General features: G+C 37.9%; 1 protein-coding gene across 5 annotated transcripts in view; it reads left to right on the forward strand.

Annotated features, from left to right (window-relative positions):
• The window catches only part of LOC6047584 (solute carrier family 22 member 21), an 84521-nt gene extending 65765 nt beyond the window's left edge, over positions 1 to 18756 (forward strand). For 3 of the 5 annotated variants that reach the window (XM_038260613.1, XM_038260612.1, XM_038260615.1), the window contains 9 exons: positions 10235 to 10653; positions 11674 to 11817; positions 11934 to 12186; positions 12248 to 12515; positions 14462 to 14762; positions 14884 to 15064; positions 15129 to 15274; positions 16009 to 16133; positions 16203 to 18756. In XM_038260613.1, the coding sequence (XP_038116541.1) occupies positions 10235 to 10653; positions 11674 to 11817; positions 11934 to 12186; positions 12248 to 12515; positions 14462 to 14762; positions 14884 to 15064; positions 15129 to 15274; positions 16009 to 16133; positions 16203 to 16230 (1865 nt within the window). In that variant the 3' untranslated portion in view covers positions 16231 to 18756. The remainder of the gene's footprint in view (positions 1 to 10234; positions 10654 to 11673; positions 11818 to 11933; positions 12187 to 12247; positions 12516 to 14461; positions 14763 to 14883; positions 15065 to 15128; positions 15275 to 16008; positions 16134 to 16202) is intronic. The other 2 variants (XM_038260614.1, XM_038260616.1) reach the window with 1 other exon arrangement.
• Positions 18757 to 19776: the final 1020 nt, after the last annotated feature.

Genomic DNA, 19776 nt, shown 5'->3' on the forward strand with positions numbered 1-19776 from the left:
TAGTTGTTAAGTAACAAAACTCAATAACAAATCAAATTTTGTACGAAGAATAACTTAAATTGTTATTATGTTGTTATTGCAATAACAAACCAATAACACAGAAGGAATCATCGAGGAATAACAAGATTTGTTATTTTGTGCGGAGAGGTGGAGTAGCATAATAACAAAAAATGTTATTGAACTGGTATGTCTCCATAACAAAAAAAGTTATTGTTTTGGTTTATTTGTAATTTGCAAATAAACCTGCAGTTGCCATAACTCCTCTGTACTAGTCAGGGCTGCAGAGTCGGGTACCTCCAAGCGACTTTGAATCCATACTTTGAAGACAACTCCGACTCTGGGTGCAGGATATAACGTCAACGACGACTTCAGCTCTCCGAAAATACCCGACTTCAGAGATTCCGACTCCAAGTAAAATTTGCTGAAAATTTGCTGAATCCGATGCAGTCTCCGAGGTCTCACTCCAGCTCGAGCTTCAACGTCAGCTCCGACTTCCTGGCTCTGTGAAAATAATAACAGTTTTTGTTATTCACACTTCAAAAATTCTCAATAAATAAATCAATTCCGTTAGGGAATATAACAAAATAAAAAAAAAAAAATGAACTCTCAAAAGTTAATTTTATCGGATTAATTTTAGCTTGAAACCCCATTTCATGGTGAAATAAATGACCCCGATGAAATTGGTCAAAATTATTTCATAGTTTCAGCCAATTTTAGTAAAATCCCTTAGGGGGTATATCAAATAATTAAAAAAATCAGCTTTCAAAATTTCAACTTTAACGAATAATTTTAGCTTGAGGACCCCATTTCATGGCCAAAATAATGACCCTGACGAAATTGGTCAAAATTATCCCATAGTTCTAGCCAACTTTAGCAAAGTCCCTTAGGGGATATATCAAATAATTAAAAAAATCAGCATTCAAAATTTCAACTTTTTAGAAAAATTTTAGCTTAAGAACCCCATTTCATGGCCAAAATAATGACCCTGACGAAATTGGTCAAAATTATCCCATAGTTCTAACCATTTTAAACAAAGTCCTTTAGGGGGTATATCACATAATTAAAAAAAAACAAGTTTCAAAATTTCAAATTTCAAACAAGTGGGAAATTTCAACTTTTTAGAATAATTTTAGCTTAAGGACCCCATTTCATGGTCAAAATAATGACCCTGACGAAATTGGTCATAATTACCCCATAGTTCTAGCCAATTTTAGCAATGTCCCTTAGGGGGTATATCAAATAATTAAAAAAATCAACTTCCAAAATTTCAACTTTTTAGAATAATTTTAGCTTAAGGACCCCATTTCATGGCCAAAATAATGACCCCGACGAAATTAGACAAAATTATCCCAAAGATCTAAACATATAAACAAAAGAAAAAATAATAACAGATTGTGTTATGGACACTTAGAAACTTTTCCATTTGTGCGATTTATGGTAATTTTATTTCTAAGTCAGTATACCGAACGAATAACAAATTTTGTTATTTTTTTTTTTTTAGGAGTAGTACTCAATACTTCTCATTGTAACTTAGCTCACTCCATCACCAAGCGCACAACTTAACGCGTGACAGGTAGTCACTTCTGTTAATTCAATTAGCACGAGAGTAATTTTTACTGAATGAATTCAATTGAGTGAGTGACTGCGTGATCTCCGGCTCTGGCGACTTTAATTCAACTCCCAACTTGATACATTCTCACCATGATTGACAACCCTGTCGGGGCCTGATGGTGGTTGTGGGCGTCGGCAGACGGTGTAACTACTGTCCGATCCATTGCAAATTGTATCAAAATGTGCTGTTCGATGGAAGTAGCATAATTCTCGTTCATCGTGCACCGTTAACGAACCATTCAACCCACCCACCAGGTATATGTTTCAGCTCAATCATCGCCAACCCCCCGTTGGATGGGCGGTTGGTTGGCTCACTTTGCAACAAACGGTCAGTCGGGGTGCAGTCGCGCAGATTCAACCGCAGAGGGGCGTCTGTTTATTCTCGCGATTCAATTAGTTTCAACCAACCGGCACACACAATATCATGACAAGTGGGATGCTCCTTTGCGAGCGCAAACTACTGAATACACTGCGGCGGGGAGGGCGATTGCGGTTAGCCCCCTTTTGCACTTTTTGCTCTGGATTCACGCTGCTCGAATAGTCGATTAAAAACCCGGGGAATCGCATGTTGATCATGAAGAGGTATTCAAGATGCTTTTACCGAGCAATTAGTTCTTAATGGGATAATTTAATAAGGGAGAAAGTGACAATGTATGAAGTAATCCATTGCCAATTTCATTTGTACCTCCCCGTCAATATGAATTTGACATAGTGGAGATTGATTTAAGCAATTTATTCGATTATTAAAACAAGAAGTTTAGTTGAATTTGGTTGCTGGAGTCCCGAGTTATAATTACAAATGTTTACGGTCCACAGTAAATGATATGTAAATTTGGACGGTGTAGTTTTGGAAGGTTGAATATTACCTCTTTTATGATGTAATTTTACCTCAATTTAGACTGAAAAAGTGACATTCCAACAAAAAAGTGGTAAAATTACACTTTTTTTCTAGAGCAATTTCATGTCAAATAGGGAATCGGTTGTACCCGACCCTCCCCGATTTCAATGAAACTTTGTAGACATGTTATCCTAGGCATATATAAGCCATTTTTGTGTATATGGAGCCAGTAACATTCGATAATGACATTTGAGAAGGGCGTAAGTGTTTTAAATATTTTTGTATTTCGTAATTTAAATATTGCTGTATCTCGAAGCCGTTGCATCGTATCAAAAAGTGATCAAAGACAAACTTGTAGGAAATTTGACGGGCTTTCCGAAAAAAATAGACTGAAACAAAAATACACGCCACATCTATGAGATTTTTTGATTTTTATGTTTAAAAGTCAAATTTGAAGGTGAGCCCACGATTTTTTTTCGTTCAAATTTTTTGTGAAAATAGCCTAAGATGTTACAAAAAGACTCACGAAAAATGCAGGATGGAGCAACTCACCGAAAAAAATACAAAAATCATTTACTGAAACTGTTTTTTTGAAAAGTGCTCTAAACTTCAAAATTTTTGAAAACCGAATACGGGAATCGATTCTCTGGACAATTTTACATAGAAGTCTCCATATTGACCATTGTCCTAAGTCCAATCCTCGTGAAGTTACAGCGGTTTTAAAAATAAAAATGTTGAAAAAATTGGGTTTTTCATGGTTTTTGGCAATTTCTATATGACAGACTTGATTTTTCGGTCTCGAAAATATTTTTACCGGAAAGCTCGTCCAATTTCCCATAAGTTTGTCTTTGACCACATTTCAATTGGATGTATGGGCTTACAGATATAAGCTAATTACATTGCTAATAACTACAAACATAATATTTTTTCAGTGTAGTATAGTAACCTGGATAGTAAATTAGCTTATATCTGTAAGCCCATACATCCAATTGAAATGTGGTCAAAGACAAACTTATGGTAAATTGGACGAGCTTTCCGGTAAAAATATTTTCGAGACCGAAAAATCAAGTCTGTCATATAGAAATTGCCAAAAACCATGAAAAACCCAATTTTTTCAACATTTTTATTTTTAAAACCGCTGTAACTTCACGAGGATTGGACTTAGTACAATGGTCAATATGGAGACTTTTATGTAAAATTGTCCAGAGAATCGATTCCCGTATTCGGTTTTCGAAAATTTTGACGTTTAGAGCACTTTTAAAAAAAAAACAGTTTCAGTAAATGATTTTTGTATTTTTTTAGGTGAGTTGCTCCATCCTGCATTTTTCGTGAGTCTTTTTGTAACATCTTAGGCTATTTTCACAAAAATTTTGAACGAAAAAAAATCGTGGGCTCACCTTCAAATTTGACTTTTAAACATAAAAATCAAAAATTCTCATAAAAGTAGTGTGTTTTTTTCTTTCAGTGTATTTTTTTCGGAAAGCCCGTCAAATTTCCTACAAGTTTGTCTTTGACCACTTTTTGATACGATGCAACGGCTTCGAGATACAGCAATATTTTAATTACGAAATACAAAAATATTTAAATGACTCACGCCCTTCTCAAATGTCATTATCGAGTGTAACTGGCTCCATATACACAAAAATGGCTTATTTATGCCTAGGATAACATGTCTACAAAGTTTCATTGAAATCGGAGACTGTCGAGAAAAAAGTACCTTAAAAAATTCCTGTTTTGGGCTGGAATTGCTCTCTAGCATAAAAGATGTACCCGCTCCCAGTTGTAATATTACCATGATGTTTTACTGTGTAGTCGAGCTGGTACTTGTGTCAACCGCATTCTAACCTGAAATCCCTTTGTCCAGGTGTCGCACTTACATCAACATTCAGGGTGTGTCATGATAGCACGACAAGATTGAAACGTATTTCATATGCAAAGTGACAACAATGCACGGACACAGCAAAAAATCCGATGGTAAAATCGCATGCAAAAGCATGCACATCACCTTTGTCAAAATAAACACTTAATATTACACACTGCATGTACAATTTTTGCAAACACAAAAAAAAATTGCAACCGACGGGATTCAAACCCAACACCAACAGGGGGGGCTGCATATTTCAGGGTGTAAAATTACATAAAATTGCATAAAATAAGGCAATATTTATTTTACACCCAGTCTTTTTACACGCAGCTGGATTACTACTTTTTTAGTTATGTTTAATTTTTAAATAATATTAGATAGGTTGAATTGAAAATTTATTGTAGGAATTGCGTTGGCTGAATCTTTCTCAGATTTCATAACACGATAAGGAAAGCAGGGTTTTGTTTTTTATTAATTTACTTTTCAGGTAAATGCACAGAATTGAACGATAATTGTTGCTTTAAGGATAAGGATAAGGAAAGCAGGGTTTTGTTTTTTATTAATTTATTTTTCAGATAAATGCACAGAATTGAACGATAAATGTTGCTTTAATTTGTTGGCAAATTTGATATGTTTTTCTAAGCCTGTATAAATCTGATCTAGTATTAATTTTATTGTATAAGCAAAGAACTTAACCGGATTCGTAAAATAATTAGTTGATTTGGCTTTTGATTTCATTTTGGTGCAATTAGAAAAAAAAGAAAAAATCCTTCTTAAAAAAAAATAATAATTCGATGCCCGTGTCTTCTTTTGTTTTATCTAGATAGGCTTCATCCATAAAGTACGTCACGCTAAAACAGGCCTGCCCAACGTCCGGCCCGCGGGCCGGATCCGGCCCGTGAAGCCATTTCATCCGGCCCGCGACGGCTTTTCAAAAATGTTCTATGACCGGCCCTGTTCATGGACTGTTCATGAAATATTCAATAAATAAACTGAGTGTTTAAATTAAAAAATAAGCATGAGATAAAATATTCACGCAAGCAAAAATTTAAGGAGAAAAATTTTGGTTTTTTATTTGTTTTTTTTTTTTTTTTTGCTATAAAATGTTACTAATTTAACGTATTATTTGGATTTTGCCTTTGTATTTTCAAAGATTTTTGTTTCAAAATCTAACATTCTTCATGTTTGAATTTAATTCTTATCATTTCTATATTTATGACTTCAGAATTAATCAATTAACTGAAAAATGGCTTAAAAAAATAAAATTATCCATTTCGTGAGAATGTGAAATAAAACTGAAGTTTTTCTTTTTTTAGGAATTTGATTAAAATTGAGTTGCTTTGGAGAATTTGAACGGTTCGCGTCGCGGTAAACAAGCCGGATTTTCGTTGCCGTTTCCGTCTCTGTTTCCCCCCCGATTGTGTGTGTTTTTCGGTCCGAGCGTTTTCGCATTTTATTTGGTTTTATCTTTCCACAGCCGGCTGTCTAAGATTGAATCATTTATGCTAAACTCAACACCAAATAACCGGGAATAATCTCATCCGCATCCTTCGACTGTTTGCCTTGAGAATGCATAATACATCACACCATTAAACAAAATTTATTGATTATTGGGTCGCATCATCATCCTTTATGATGAATCCTGGCCATTACCCTTTCCCACTAACAAAATCCCAAGTAGAAGTAGTTTTCCGGCACACGTGGGGGTGTGGATATCGTATAGAACCCACCCTTTGTAGCAACCTGTGCTAACTAACATTCCCGTCCCAATCCCCCCGAGATCTACAAACTGACATGGCGGGCGCCGTTGGTGGCCAAAGACTGTAACCTATTTGCTTCAGATCTAGTTTTAATGATCTTGATGTTTTATCTTTTCAACGCATTCATACATGCTGTTGATAAGGGAAACACCATTAGATCTTTTAAGCGTATGGTCAGTTGTATTGATAGGATATTACGGTCCTGTTCAGCAACGGAGAAGGACAACCATGGGTGGTCTCTCATGCTCATGCTCATGCTTTTAGGAACTTGATTAAAATTGATTTTAAAATTCAAATATCGTTTTTTTCAGAACATCTTTCAGTGATAAACTCGTGTTTGAAAAAAAAAAACTTTTTAAAAGCAAATTATTAAGACCGAAGAAAAAATAGCTGCAAATATTTTTAAAATATTGAAATGTTAAAATGAGTCAATAAATCTGGGAGCATTAAATATATGACACGTTCTTCAGTATATTTTTCATAAACTTCGATAATTTAAAGAAGTTCAATGAACTAAACATGAAAACTACTCAATATATTTTTTTCTACACGTTTTAAAATTTGTTTGTTTAAAATCTTTTAAAATGTTTTTTAAAATATATTTCAATAAAGGTGAACAACAACGCAAAAACTTTTTTTTTTGTTTCATTACGCTTGGATCCAAATTATTTGGATCCAAATTTCGTTTAGATAGTTTTTGTCAAGCCTCATTGATTTCTTTTATACATGGTTGTGTTGGCAATCAAGCTTTCAAAAAAAACTTGCAACGACCAGTTAAATTTGAATGTTTTTGCCATTTTTTTTTTTTACTAATTTTAAATTAATTATATCAAGATATTGAATAGCAATCTACAAAACCAATAACAATAAATGAAAAAAAAAAAACTAAATGAAAATAAAAGAAATAAACACATTTTTCAATGTTTTGATTCTTATTTTCAACACTAGTTTATTCATTTGATTACATGAAAAGAACCTATAAGAATAATTATATGAAAAAAATGTTTACTTTTTCAATTTTTTATCAAACATTGGTTCCGGCCCATCACTGCTTCAGAAAAATCAGATCTGGCCCGCAGGGCCAAAAGGTTGGGCACCCCTGCGCTAAAATCAGCAAAAATTTACCCCCCTCCCCACCTTTGTCACGCTTTCCCAATACTTATAACACGCAGTGTCACACTTTCTCAGACCCCCCCCCCTCCCCCCTTAGAGCGTGACATACTTTATGGATGCCATAGGAATCCCAGCAAGCTTAGTACAACTTTGAAGATCTTTACCGATCTCCGGGGTGCTCCAAATTTCAATGTTATACATACCGAAAGATGTGCAAGGATCTGGCCTACACGCCAATGATGTTGAAAATAAACGCTTCAGTGGCCAAAACTTCTCGAAAAGTGACATTTTTGAAAAAAAATATTTTTATCTTTTTTTAAAATAAACTTTTTGAAAATCAGCCTTCGTCACGAGACCGGTTTAACGAGTCTTCACCAAAATTTTGAGCCGATTTGGTCGAAGCAATGTTGTGGCACCCGTTTTTTGAAACTGCTAACTTAAAATAGCTATATCTCGGCAAAGCTACAACCAAATGTCTTCAAATTTGTTTTGTTAATAGATGAAAAGTAATATTTTAATGCCCTGAAAACAGACTTAAAAAAAAGTTTAAGTGTGTGCTCAAACCCACCTCTGACATTTTTGCCGATTTACATGTATGTAACCCCTTAAAACAACCGAAGATATTAACTTTTTTAAACGGAGAAATTACGTTGTTGTCATTTGTTTTTATATGTTTGTGAAACCAAAATGATAATCGAAGAATTCATTAGTTTCTTCTGGGAAAATGATTTTGAATCTATATATCTTCATATTTTGAAATAAACAATACGGATATCATTAGGACAACAGAAATATATGATATTTTAAATAGGTTGTTTTTTTCTACGAGTAAATGGAGGCGGATGGTCATCCGAAAAAAAAAAATTTTTTTTTGCAATCAATCGAATCCACAGCTATGAAATAATTAGTTTTTGCATATCAATTTAGGATTGAATTCAATTATAGGGGAGAGTGGGGAGACTTGATCCCCTTTTTTTGTATCGCACATAACTCTGTCAATTTCTCACAAAACTATGATCTTTTTGCATGAATTGAAAGCTTAAACATTCAACTATGTTTGGCTGATAAGGGTATTTCATCAGATAAACTCTTAGAAAAATGCCAAGCGTTTTAAAAAAATATTTGAAACCGGCATTTTCAAAATGTTGGGGGTAACTTGATCCCCCTTTCAACGTTTTGAAGAAATCTTAAGCAAAATGTTTCTTATTAATCCAAACACATTAAACCTGTACGTTTGTGTTCAAAATATAACAAGTTTAGCATGTAAAATATTTAAAAACTTAAAATTTTCTTTTTTAGACCAAAATTGAGCATGTTTACAAAAGCTGGTCATTTTTGTTTACAAAACTTTTGAAAAATGGTTCAAACTGCAGTTAGTTATGTACAACTATACTGAAGGAAACTATGTACGAAAACCCAGCCAAATTATTTAATCTTGAGGCTGATTCCAGTGACTGTAAAAATGCAGGGATAAACGCACTTTTTTAAACAATTGATTGTAAAAATAGTATGACGATAAATTTAACGTCAAATGCGTAAGGGTTTTGGAGTTGATTTGTTGATCAAACAATTCATGTATGAAAAATATTTTTTTGAATAATTTTCGAGTGTTTTCTATACTTATCAAAACAAAGATAAAAGATCTCTTGGAAGTTTTTTGCAGCACTTCTTCGAAAAATATGTGTTACTCAATCAAAACATTTTTTTTTTCTTTGTTTTCTACAATGAGTTTTAGTCAATTTCGCACAACTTTCTAGAACAAAGCTAATTGTTTTACCCACATGCTGACTAGGTACAGGCTTGGGATCAAGTGTCCCCGGGGATCAAGTCTTCCCACTCTCCCCTACATTTTCACCGTGCCTGACTCTGAACCACGTGAAACCGTTTTGGCGCACGCTGCTTTCCGGGAAACCAAGTGTGTTTCGATTGCGGTTGTTTATCTGACCGCAACCGTTTAGTAAGTGTTCACAGCCAGCAGTGGGACTGCGGACTGCTTTCCGAAACGTTGAGAGGTTAGAGTAAGAATCCACAACAAACGGTTTACATTTGCTACACTGATACAGTTTCAGCTTAGCTGGGGACATGACATGGACAAATGTTTACTTTGGGGAAGAACAAATTGTCTCATTCCTAAAATAATTAAATTTGTAGCAGAAACCATGCACGGACAGAGCAATATGTCATGCTTGGGCAACGTTCTACGAGGGGGTTGACAGATAATTTACAACCAAGACGATGACCTCCAGCAATTCAACAACCCCTGCTGTTGCTCACTTGCTCAAGAAGCGAAAGTGCAACCGTGAGCATGGAACGCAACGTGGAAGGGCATCAGAGTTATGTGACTTGATTTGCATTAGAAATCGTCCTGTGATGCTCTCTTGGCTCAGTTGAGATCAAGTTTGGTAAAATTGGCAAGATTTTTTACATAACTTTAATCGTCTGATTTAGAATGCTATAGTGAAAATAATAAACTAGAAAGTAATATGCGATTGTAAGTTACGAAAGCTACAATTCTTAGTCGTTGTACAGGTTTAATGTATGCATTAAGCCATATAATCTGATGAGCTGCCAGCCATGTTCCATTGGCGCCACTGAAAAGTAATTTGTTCAACACAACATGCACATCTTGCATTGATCCAATTAAATAATAATATGACAAACAAATACACTCAAACCCCGATGGTTTGACACCAACTGTTGTCAAACGAACGGGGTCACTTTTTAGTTTGACACCCCTTTTACACGGAGTTCACACACACTACCAAACGTTTGTTTTGATAGTGTGCGTGAGCGCCGTGTAAAAAGTGACAGTTCGTCACTTTTTAGTTTGACTTTCACCAACCAACGGGGTACAAACTAAAAAAGTGTCAAATGAAAAAGTGACCAACCACCGGGGGTTGAGTGTAAACAGAAATGGCTTATTTTGTATAAAAACATACAATTTGGATTAAGTGATCTTTTGTCAAAATCAAAATTTAAGCTAGATTTAAATTGAAATAGCATTCAATCGCTATAACCACAACCCTCTCATTTGCCTCCTTTTTTCAGTGAAGATGTTCAAGCCAAAAAGCACCTCCTCCGCCGCGGATGATCCGTCACCAGCCCGGGACGACCGGTCGGCGACACTGTACGTGAATCCGGCGGCCACGGGGACCACCGGCAGCATCAGTCCGTCCCCGTTGGCCACCACCCCAACCTCGAACAGCACCAAAAACGCCGCCGCCGCCGCCCCCACCAGCAACAATAGCAACAACAGCAGCAGCAACAACAACAATCACAGCGGCAACGGCAGTGGCAACAACAAATCCGGCAAGAGTCCCCCGGGGAAGCACAAAAATGCCGACGAGGAGTGCGACGTGATTGGGGACCTGATAGGCGATTACGGCAAGTGGCAGTTTGTGATGACATTTTTGCTGTCGCTGTTCCAGGTGCCGAACACGTTTCACATCTACTCGCCCACGTTTCAGGTGCGTTGATTTTTGTTTCTGTTTGTTTCGTGTATCGGAACATATGGGATTCAGACAATTGGTAAAGGTGGCCTATGATTGATCTAGGAAACAGTGAGTTAAAAGTACTTAAATTTGAACCTTTCTTTTGCATAGTTTCTCAAAAAAATTATCAAAAATAGAATGAAATTCAAAAACTACACAATTTCACTTGGACAAATAAGCGATTATTGGCCTTTCACTAAAACTTTGCACAAACTACCCTTTGCTTGCACAGGAGATGCATATTTGCCATTTGTGCGAATCGCATCAAAACTCCACCCACGTGGAAAAACAAACACAAAAAAAAAATAACAGGACGATGAGATTTCGCAGCATCCGTTTTCCAATGTTGGTCGCTGTAACCGTTTCTTCTACGTACGTTGTTTATTACGTTCGAGTGACAAGCTATTAACGCGGATATCCGTCTGACAGGAGTTGGAGAGGATGGTGCGTGTTTGATGACACGGTTGTGATCGCCCATCGAATGAATATTCATGAAGGTGATTATGGAATTATGCGTGTTGATTTAATGGTGATTCCGATACTTTGTTTTACGTTAATTTGATGTTGTTTCAATTAGTTAATGAGTGTCCTTCGCTGGTTTTTTTATCCATGCGATTTTATGAAACAGCCATTAACAGGTTTTTATACAATTTCTGGTTTCAATTTAAGTATAATATCGGTTATAGACACCTGAATAAATAATTGCTTAAAATTGGTATTCAATCGGCAATTATCAGTCGCGATTGTTCCCGTCGTTGTCACGGGATTTCAAGTCAATGAGGCATAAGAATTCTATACCGTTTTCAGCTAGTTGGCTCCTATTTACCGATCATCGCACAGTTCGTTAAGCTCGGCTTGGACAAAAGTCACAAAAGATTACGCCAGCGTGCTCCATAATTAAAGAATGGCTGTAATCACGGTTGTTTTCGTTTTCTTTCTTTTTTTCCCCCTCAACCTGCGGGCCACATCTCCAACTCCATCGCCGTTATCGCCCAGGCAGCAGAAAAAAGTCACTGGTGCCGACGGCCGTCGAACCTGAACGACACCCCGGTGGACCTGTGGCGGAACGTGACCCGGGCCCTGGAGGACTGCCGGATCCTGAATTACGACTGGAGCTCGCTTGACTCGCAACAGTCGCTGGTAGGTGTTGGCTAAATCACACTAATTAGTAAACATACAGGTGACCTTGGTGTGAAGGTGTGTAATCGTCTCCGTTTTCTTCTTCATTTCTTGTGGCAAATCTTGCCATCGAACAGCGAAACCTAAGCCTGGCCGCTAATATGTCCCACGTGGCCTGCAGCTCGTGGGAGTTTGACATCAACGATAATCTCGGCAATACGTGGGCCTCGGAGTGGAGCCTGGTGTGCGACAAGGAATACCTCAAGGACGTCGCCGAGATGTTCTTCCTGGTTGGGGTGGCCACCGGCGGCATCACCAGTGGCGTCCTGTCCGACAAATTTGGCCGCAAAAAGATGCTGTTCATCTCGGCCGTACTGCAGGCGATATTCGGTAAGTTTCGTGGACGAAACCAACCCCGAATCCCATAACCTTTGTCCATTCCATCTCACAGGTCTAGCGCTATACTTTGTCAACTCGCTCGAGTTCATGCTGGCACTGCGTGCCCTGCTCGGCATCGTGTCCGTCTCGGTGACGTACGCCGGCCTGATCCTGGCGATCGAGTACGTCGACGGCAAGTGGCGAACCATCGCCGGAATGTACAACCTGTTCCCGCTGCCGGTGTCGTACATCATGATCTCCGGCATTGCCTACCTGACGCAGGACTACCGCAACCTGCAGCTGTGCATCGGCCTGCCCGGGGTGTTTCTGTGCTTTTTGTGGTAAGTCAACTCCGCTCGCCAGTTGAGCCGACTTAATTAGATTCCGCTGCCGGCGCGTGATCAAGTGATGAATGAATGTTCGAATTGTTCGACCATCCGGTGGAATAGTGAAGCTGCGCTCAACCTGGGTGGAAACTTTTCAAGAAGCTTTGCGTGACTACCCCATTAGAGTGATAATCGCCACCGGATGTTACGTGTGTGTTACGCCTACGATGTGCTGTAACTATTTGCACATCTCAAATCTGATTTCGCCATAATTTCTCAGCGAATAATTTATTTATATGGGCATTTTTACGATTTATTCAGAGTGGTGCAAGTGTAAGAAACCTTTTTTTATTTTGTCTTATTGCTTGTATTGCGTTATATTGTACCAATGAATGATTTTCTTGAAGATTTTCAGCTTATCATTTACTATCCGAATGTTTTTTTTTAAGGCAAAAGGCTGGAAATGGTCTCTACATAGTCGATTTCTTCACATTAAAAGATTTCATAGATTTTGCAAAATTACAAAATTACAGCGATAACTTTTTTTTGTATTCATTTCCATACATTTTTAATAATTTTGGCAATCTTAATTCGGAATGAGGTATTTGTCCCTATTTTGGGCCTACTAAACCGAGCCGGGACCGTGGTGTAGGGGTAAGCGTGATTGCCTCTCACCCAGTCGGCCTGGGTTCGATCCCAGAAGGTCCCGGTGGCAAATTTTGAGACGAGATTTGTCTGATCACGCCTTCCGTCGGATGGGGGAAGTAAATGTTGGCCCCGGTCTTACCTAAAGGGTTAGGTCGTTAGCTCAGTCCAGGTGTAGGAGTCGTCTCCCTGGGTCCTGCCTCGGTGGAGTCGCTGGTAGGCAGTTGGACTAACAATCCAAAGGTCGTCAGTTGGAATCCCGGGGTGGATGGAAGCTTAGGTGTAAAAAGTGGTTTGCAATTGCCTCAACAATCAAGCCTTCGGACATCATGTTTCGAGTAGGAATCCCGTAATCGGGAACGCCAAGGCAATGCTGTAGAGCGAATAATTTGATTTCAATTTTTTGAAACCGAGCGCACATTTAATTTGATGTATTCTCAAAGGCTGCTATAGGCAGCCTTGCTTGTATTACATGAATAAGTTGGTTTTTAATGCTAATGCTCCTACTTGAACACATTTTTGACGAAATTACCTTATACGGTAGTTGTTCGGTAACTGGGCTGAGAACGTAGCCCAGTACCCGAATGTTGCTCGTTAACTGGGCTGAACAAAAAATAACGAGGGGACCACCGATGCATAATATTTTCCAGATGAAATATAAAAATAAAAGTTACTCAAATTTATTTACTTCTCATATCTTAACTGTAACATGAAATTAAACAAAAGTTTGAAAAAAGTCTTTTATGTATTTAATATGATTTTGCATCTATTTTCCCCTCGGTCATTTTGGTTTGTTTTGGTTTTCGAAAAAAATTCGAAAGAAAAATGTGAAGAGTGCTATTTTTATTGCTTTATTTCTAATTTAGGAGGAAAAAGTGAATTATTCTTGCCCACCAAAATTAAGATAATGACTGCACGTATCATTCTCAAGTGGCAGATTTGGTGAAATGCTCAACTTCGTTGAATTAAGTTTGGTAGACCCAAAATAGGTACTAGGCCCAAAATAGGGACAAATACTAAAGAGGCAAATCCAAATGAAACAAAAAAGCGTCCCCAACTCAACGGCTTTAAACCACCCCGTTGCAACCCCGTAAATTCTGTCAACCCATTGCCATTGCGATTGACTACTGACAACCAACCAATTAGACGTGAATTTGGCGAGGAACGTGGTAACAAGAAACCAAGCACGTAAACACCCACGTGAACCACTTTTCCCGCTTGTTTTTCTTTACTTTACAAACGTGACAGCGCCCGCTCGGCAGAATCGCGCTCTATTTTTGGGAACCAATTTCAACGGTTTTTTTTTTTCGTCCCAGGTTCGTACTTCCGGAGTCTCCGCGGTGGTTGCTGTGCAAGGGTCGCATTGCCGAGGTCAAGGAGATTGTCAAGAAGGCGGCCGCCTTCAACAACCGACCCCTGCCGGATAACCTGGACAAGCTGTTAAAGCCCCCAACGGACGAGGAAGAAACGGGGGCCGGCGTGTGCGAACTGTTCCGCACCAAGTATCTCCGGCTGGTGACGTTCTGCTTTCTGTGCATCTGGTTCACCATGAATCTCGTCTACTACGGGCTGGTGCTCAACATGAACAGCTTCGGCGGCAACATCTATCTCAACTCGGTAAGTGTTGCGCGACACATGTGCGTTGCGACAGTGGCCTGAAGTTAGGCAACTCCTGATTGTCGCGCAACATGTTCACAAAGACCCGTATTCACCAAGCTAAACAAATCTTCTCATCCAGGCTCTAGCTGGACTTGTCGAAATACCAGCCATCGCCCTGGCAATGTACATCATCAACCGAACCGGCAAGAAGTGGCTCTTTTGTGCGACGTTCTTTGCCTGCTCGCTGGCGTGCCTCTGCGCTGCCGTCGTGGAGGGAAAGCCCGAATATCTTACGCTCAAGATTACCTTCCTGATGATTGGTTGGTGCATTTGAATGGCGGAAGGAATGTCATGACTGAGTATTGTTTTTTATTTTTTTTACAGGAAAATTCACTATCAGCGCTGGTAACACAATTATGCCGGTCTACACGGCGGAATTGTACCCGACGGCGATCCGGAATGTTGGCGTCGGAGCGTGTAACTTGGCGGCAGGATTCGCCCTTGTGCTTACTCCATATCTTTCCATGTTGGTAAGTAAAATTAAGGAAGTGATTTTTATTACAGAACTAAAGTCAACTTTTCGATGATTTTTATTAACATTCCAACTCCCAACCCCTGAAAAAAGTTGGAACGGTAAATTAAACTCGCTGGTTTTCGGGTATAATTCAACCATTCAAGATGACTCTTTTTTCTAGTGATTTGTAAGGATATCTAGATGATCCTGGAGTTTTTCATAATTCGTTTTTAATCAATTCTGTAATTTTTGCGATCAAAAACATCGGTTCAACTTTTTTTGATTCGCGTGTAAAAAAAATCGCCCAGAATTCCGTGCGTTCGGCACTGGAACGCACGTCAAACTTACACGGACGCCCAGCTTCCCAAACAAGTTGGAACGGTAACTTCGCTGGTTCTCGGGCATAACTTAACCAATCGGGACTTTTTTATAAGCGCTGTCTCTGCGGAAATTTTGGCGATTATTATTTTACACGCGCAAAAACAAGTTGAAACAATGTTTTTAATCGCAAAAATTACAGATTTGATCAAATCGAGTTCTGCAAAAATCTAGGATTATCTAGACATCCTTACAAATATTAGAAAAAAGAATCGTCCCGATTGGTTGAGTTATGACCGAGAACCAGCAGATTGTAGGCTTGGGCGTCCATGTAAGTTGGAATTGTGTTGGACGTTCAAGTGTTAAAATGCCATTATTTAAACATGATATAATGTCATCTAATCTCTAAACCAAATTTTCTCCCTCCACCAGCCAAAGATCGAAGATCATCTGTTGATGTCCCTGCTGACGGCGTGGTGTATCTTTGGCGCTATTGTGATTGTGTTCCTGCCGGAAACGATGCAGCATCATGAACACGAGGAACGCGATGACGACAAGTAAGTACGGCGTATGACTTTATGAATTCGTTTTAACATTGAAATATATTTGTTTATCAATAATAACAGAGATGTCGACACAGAAGTGGTGGCCTAAGGATGTACATTTCGATGTGGTTACAATTAGATGGTTGCCAAGATGAAGTTTAGAGCGAAATCTATACTACTGCCATAACTAGGAGTCGTTTTTGAGATGAAAGTATTTTCAAAGAACTGTGAGAACCTGTGAGTAAGAGTACATGAAATTGTTTATAACTCGGAAATATCCGGACAACGGCGAGGACGACGAGCGGTGTTTATGTAATCTGTCAATTGAGGGTAGTTTTTATGCAAGAAACCAATGGAAGAAATCGCTTTGCTCTCTGGTCTTACATTCATATTAGAATGTAACAAAAAGTTGTATCAAGATCACAAATAAAACGGAAGCATTTAAAAGAACGATAGCAAGAGATAGTGATGCAAGAAGACGATACTGTTTAAAATCATTCGTTGCCATAATGAACGAAAACAATAGCCATTACCAGTTTTAAAATATTCTCACCAGATTTTAGACACAGACTCCCACTTCAAAGGCACACAACAGATAACAAAAAATAGCTGACGAATTTTTCGGGAACTCGACTGGCTGGTCCAGTGAGATTTTTATATACACGCTATTTGAATAATGTACACAAGGACTATTATTTACAAAACAGTTTACTGGAGAATGTATACGTTGATCGACATACAGCCACACCTACAATAGTCTTAAATGAAAACAAATCCCACAGCACACATGCAAAATGTTATTTATATTTGAGTCTTCGATGTTTCATGTCCATTTTTTTTGTTTGTATGTTTTGCGGTGCAATCGGAAATTTGATGTATCATGAAGGTCGGAAATGTTCTTTTATCTGTATGATTTCGCATTTCGAAATTCAATGACAGTTTTTACAAGCGTTTACATCTGAAATTAAATAATTATCAGCTAAGTAAGAAGTAAGCATAAAAACAAGGTAATCTATTTATATAGTGAGAATCGGCAAATTAGATGGATGAATGAAACATGATCTGGTTATTAAACTGTCAAAGATCCAAGAATAATGCTCATTCGTTTGAAAAACTCCCAAATCTGCGAAGTATTATAATTTTTTCACAAAGCTATAATTTTTTTTTAATCAGACGTAAAACCTTTTTTTTGCTTTAAATTGTATTCCTAAATATGGCTGGAAATTTGTTATTTAATTTAATGTTCAATTTTGTGGTTTAACATTTTTCAGTTTGTCCCTCATTGGTTTGATGAACTCAAACTAAAAATTGACTTACTGTCACTTTTGACACGATGCTTACACACACTATGTGAACAAATATCTCATAGTGTGGGTTTGAACGCTGGGTGTCAAATAAAATCAGAAACAGGTTTAAAATTTAACATAGGTTTTCCTATCTATCATGCGGTGTTCTGTAAACTCACATTTGACAAATCGATCAATTCGGCGAAAATACACTGAAATGAAGAATTATATATGATGAACTGCCAAAAGGCGTTTATCAAATCGTTTGTTTTTGCTGAGAAAACTGTTTTATTTTGCTGTGTAAAAAGGTACATACGCCCCTTGATACGAATTCATGCGACATCACAACCGTTGCACTGCAAACACAAACATGTTGCATTTAGAATGTTGCAGCTCCCGAATGGGGACGCACAGTAGATTTACAAAACTGGCAAAAAAACGCTCGAAATTTATGGGTAAACAAGTGGAAACAGAAAAAAATATCAAGAAATATTATATCAAATCAATGTCTCATTGTGATAAATCAACAAGTAATAAATCAACCAGATACTAGGGCTGATAATATACTGTAGCGTCGCTTTAAATGTTTTATAACCTCCCCAAATCCCATATCGCAATCTGTGAAGAGGAATCAAAATGTGTGTCTGTGTAATTAATTGTAGTTTCTGAAAGTACTTAAAGTTGTTGGATGGAGTAGTTGTTAGCAAACCTGCAGTAGGAGTTTTGTTTTTCAGCAACGAACCAAGGCGAAATGTGAACATTGAAGTTGTGTGAATGCTGAAAGTATTGTACGTTTGAGTTGAGATTGTGCAAGGTGATGAAATCATAATTGTATTGAAACCATATTTGATATATGCAAATTGTTACCAAGAAAAAAGAAGAAAATTTTTGGTTAGATTTTAGAACCCTTGCTGCTTCAATGTGTAATATCAGTGTGCTAAATCTTGTAATGGTAACGAAGGTGAAGAACGAATGAATATATCGCTGTTGAATTTGCTTAAGAGCATTTATGGTAAGCTGGAACGCGCACCTGACTCTCGTTCCGACAGTGAATCAACAATATTCAAATATATCTTTAATTTGGTGTACAGTGTCACATGCTACGGTACTTAACTTAAGGTTGCGCTGAATTGTGTATTTATACGTTGGATAAGTTACAATACCTTATCAGTAAATCATCTCCCATAATACAAAACGCCCCATTTTTCAAACAATGTATGAGATTGTTACACAAAGTATGTACATAACCCCATCTCCATTGATTGTAATGCCAAAGGATCAAACAATCGGTAAGAGCTATACTAAAGCAAACTAGGTTAAAAATTCTAATAAATGTGCTGTAACAAAGATTTCCCCCGGTTTACTCAATCGATCCGAAACCACCCTCTGCAATATATCACACACTTAGCCGTGTCTAAAGGTGAAACACGATATCGGGAAACCATCTCGAACTGATTGATTGATTGTCACCTGTATAATAGCGTCGTGACGGTTTTGAATACTGCAAAAATTAGTAAACCTAATGAGCGCCACCTAGATCTTACGTGCAATTTGAATAGTTCTTCGTGCCGCATACCCTTTTGTAGGGAGAGACTCAAGCAATTGTGACCAATTACGATTGGCGACGGGTATGGCCCTAATTAGATGCTTCATTAAACGGTGTGTTTAAGACTGCGGTCAATGTGAGACAACTTTTCCAGCGGCTGTCCATTTTGCAAACGGTGCGCGCGTGCTCTGTTCTGCACGGTTGTGATTTATGGGAAGTAATCGTGCAAATCTGCAACGGGTGGTCTAGATGGATTTTTTTTGATACTCATTGTTTTTCATATGAGATGCTGTCTAGTATAACTAAACTGAGGTTATCTTAAAAATGGGTAGGTTGCTATGACATGTTGGCTAAAATTATACATTGCGACATAGTTTAACAAATCTGGAAATAAAGTTACGGCCAACTATGTACCACATACTTTAAACACCCATATTGGCCAAACTCGTGGTCAATCAAAAAATTTTTATTATTATTTTTTATTCGTGACATTCTCCGCCAATTCACACAGCAATTGCCGACCCCTCTTCGATTTGCGTGAAATTTTGCACATTGCCAGTTCACCTTTTTTACGTTTTTTTCAGTAATTTGCAGCCTGAAATGGTGATGATATCGAAATCGCGTGGGACTTATATTTATTTTGATGACGTTCTTGAAAGAATACAAAAAAATGTAACCTCTGCCATTTTCAATTACTCAATAGTAAACAAATGTGGGATATGTTATTTTATGGGAAATTGAATCAAACAAAACAATGTAAATGGGCCAATGTTGAAGTGTAAACAAAGAGTTTGTCCTGCTCACGTCAGTATTCGAATCTACC

The sequence above is a fragment of the Culex quinquefasciatus genome, chromosome 3, assembly GCF_015732765.1.
Source record: "Culex quinquefasciatus strain JHB chromosome 3, VPISU_Cqui_1.0_pri_paternal, whole genome shotgun sequence".
NCBI lineage: Eukaryota > Metazoa > Arthropoda > Insecta > Diptera > Culicidae > Culex > Culex quinquefasciatus.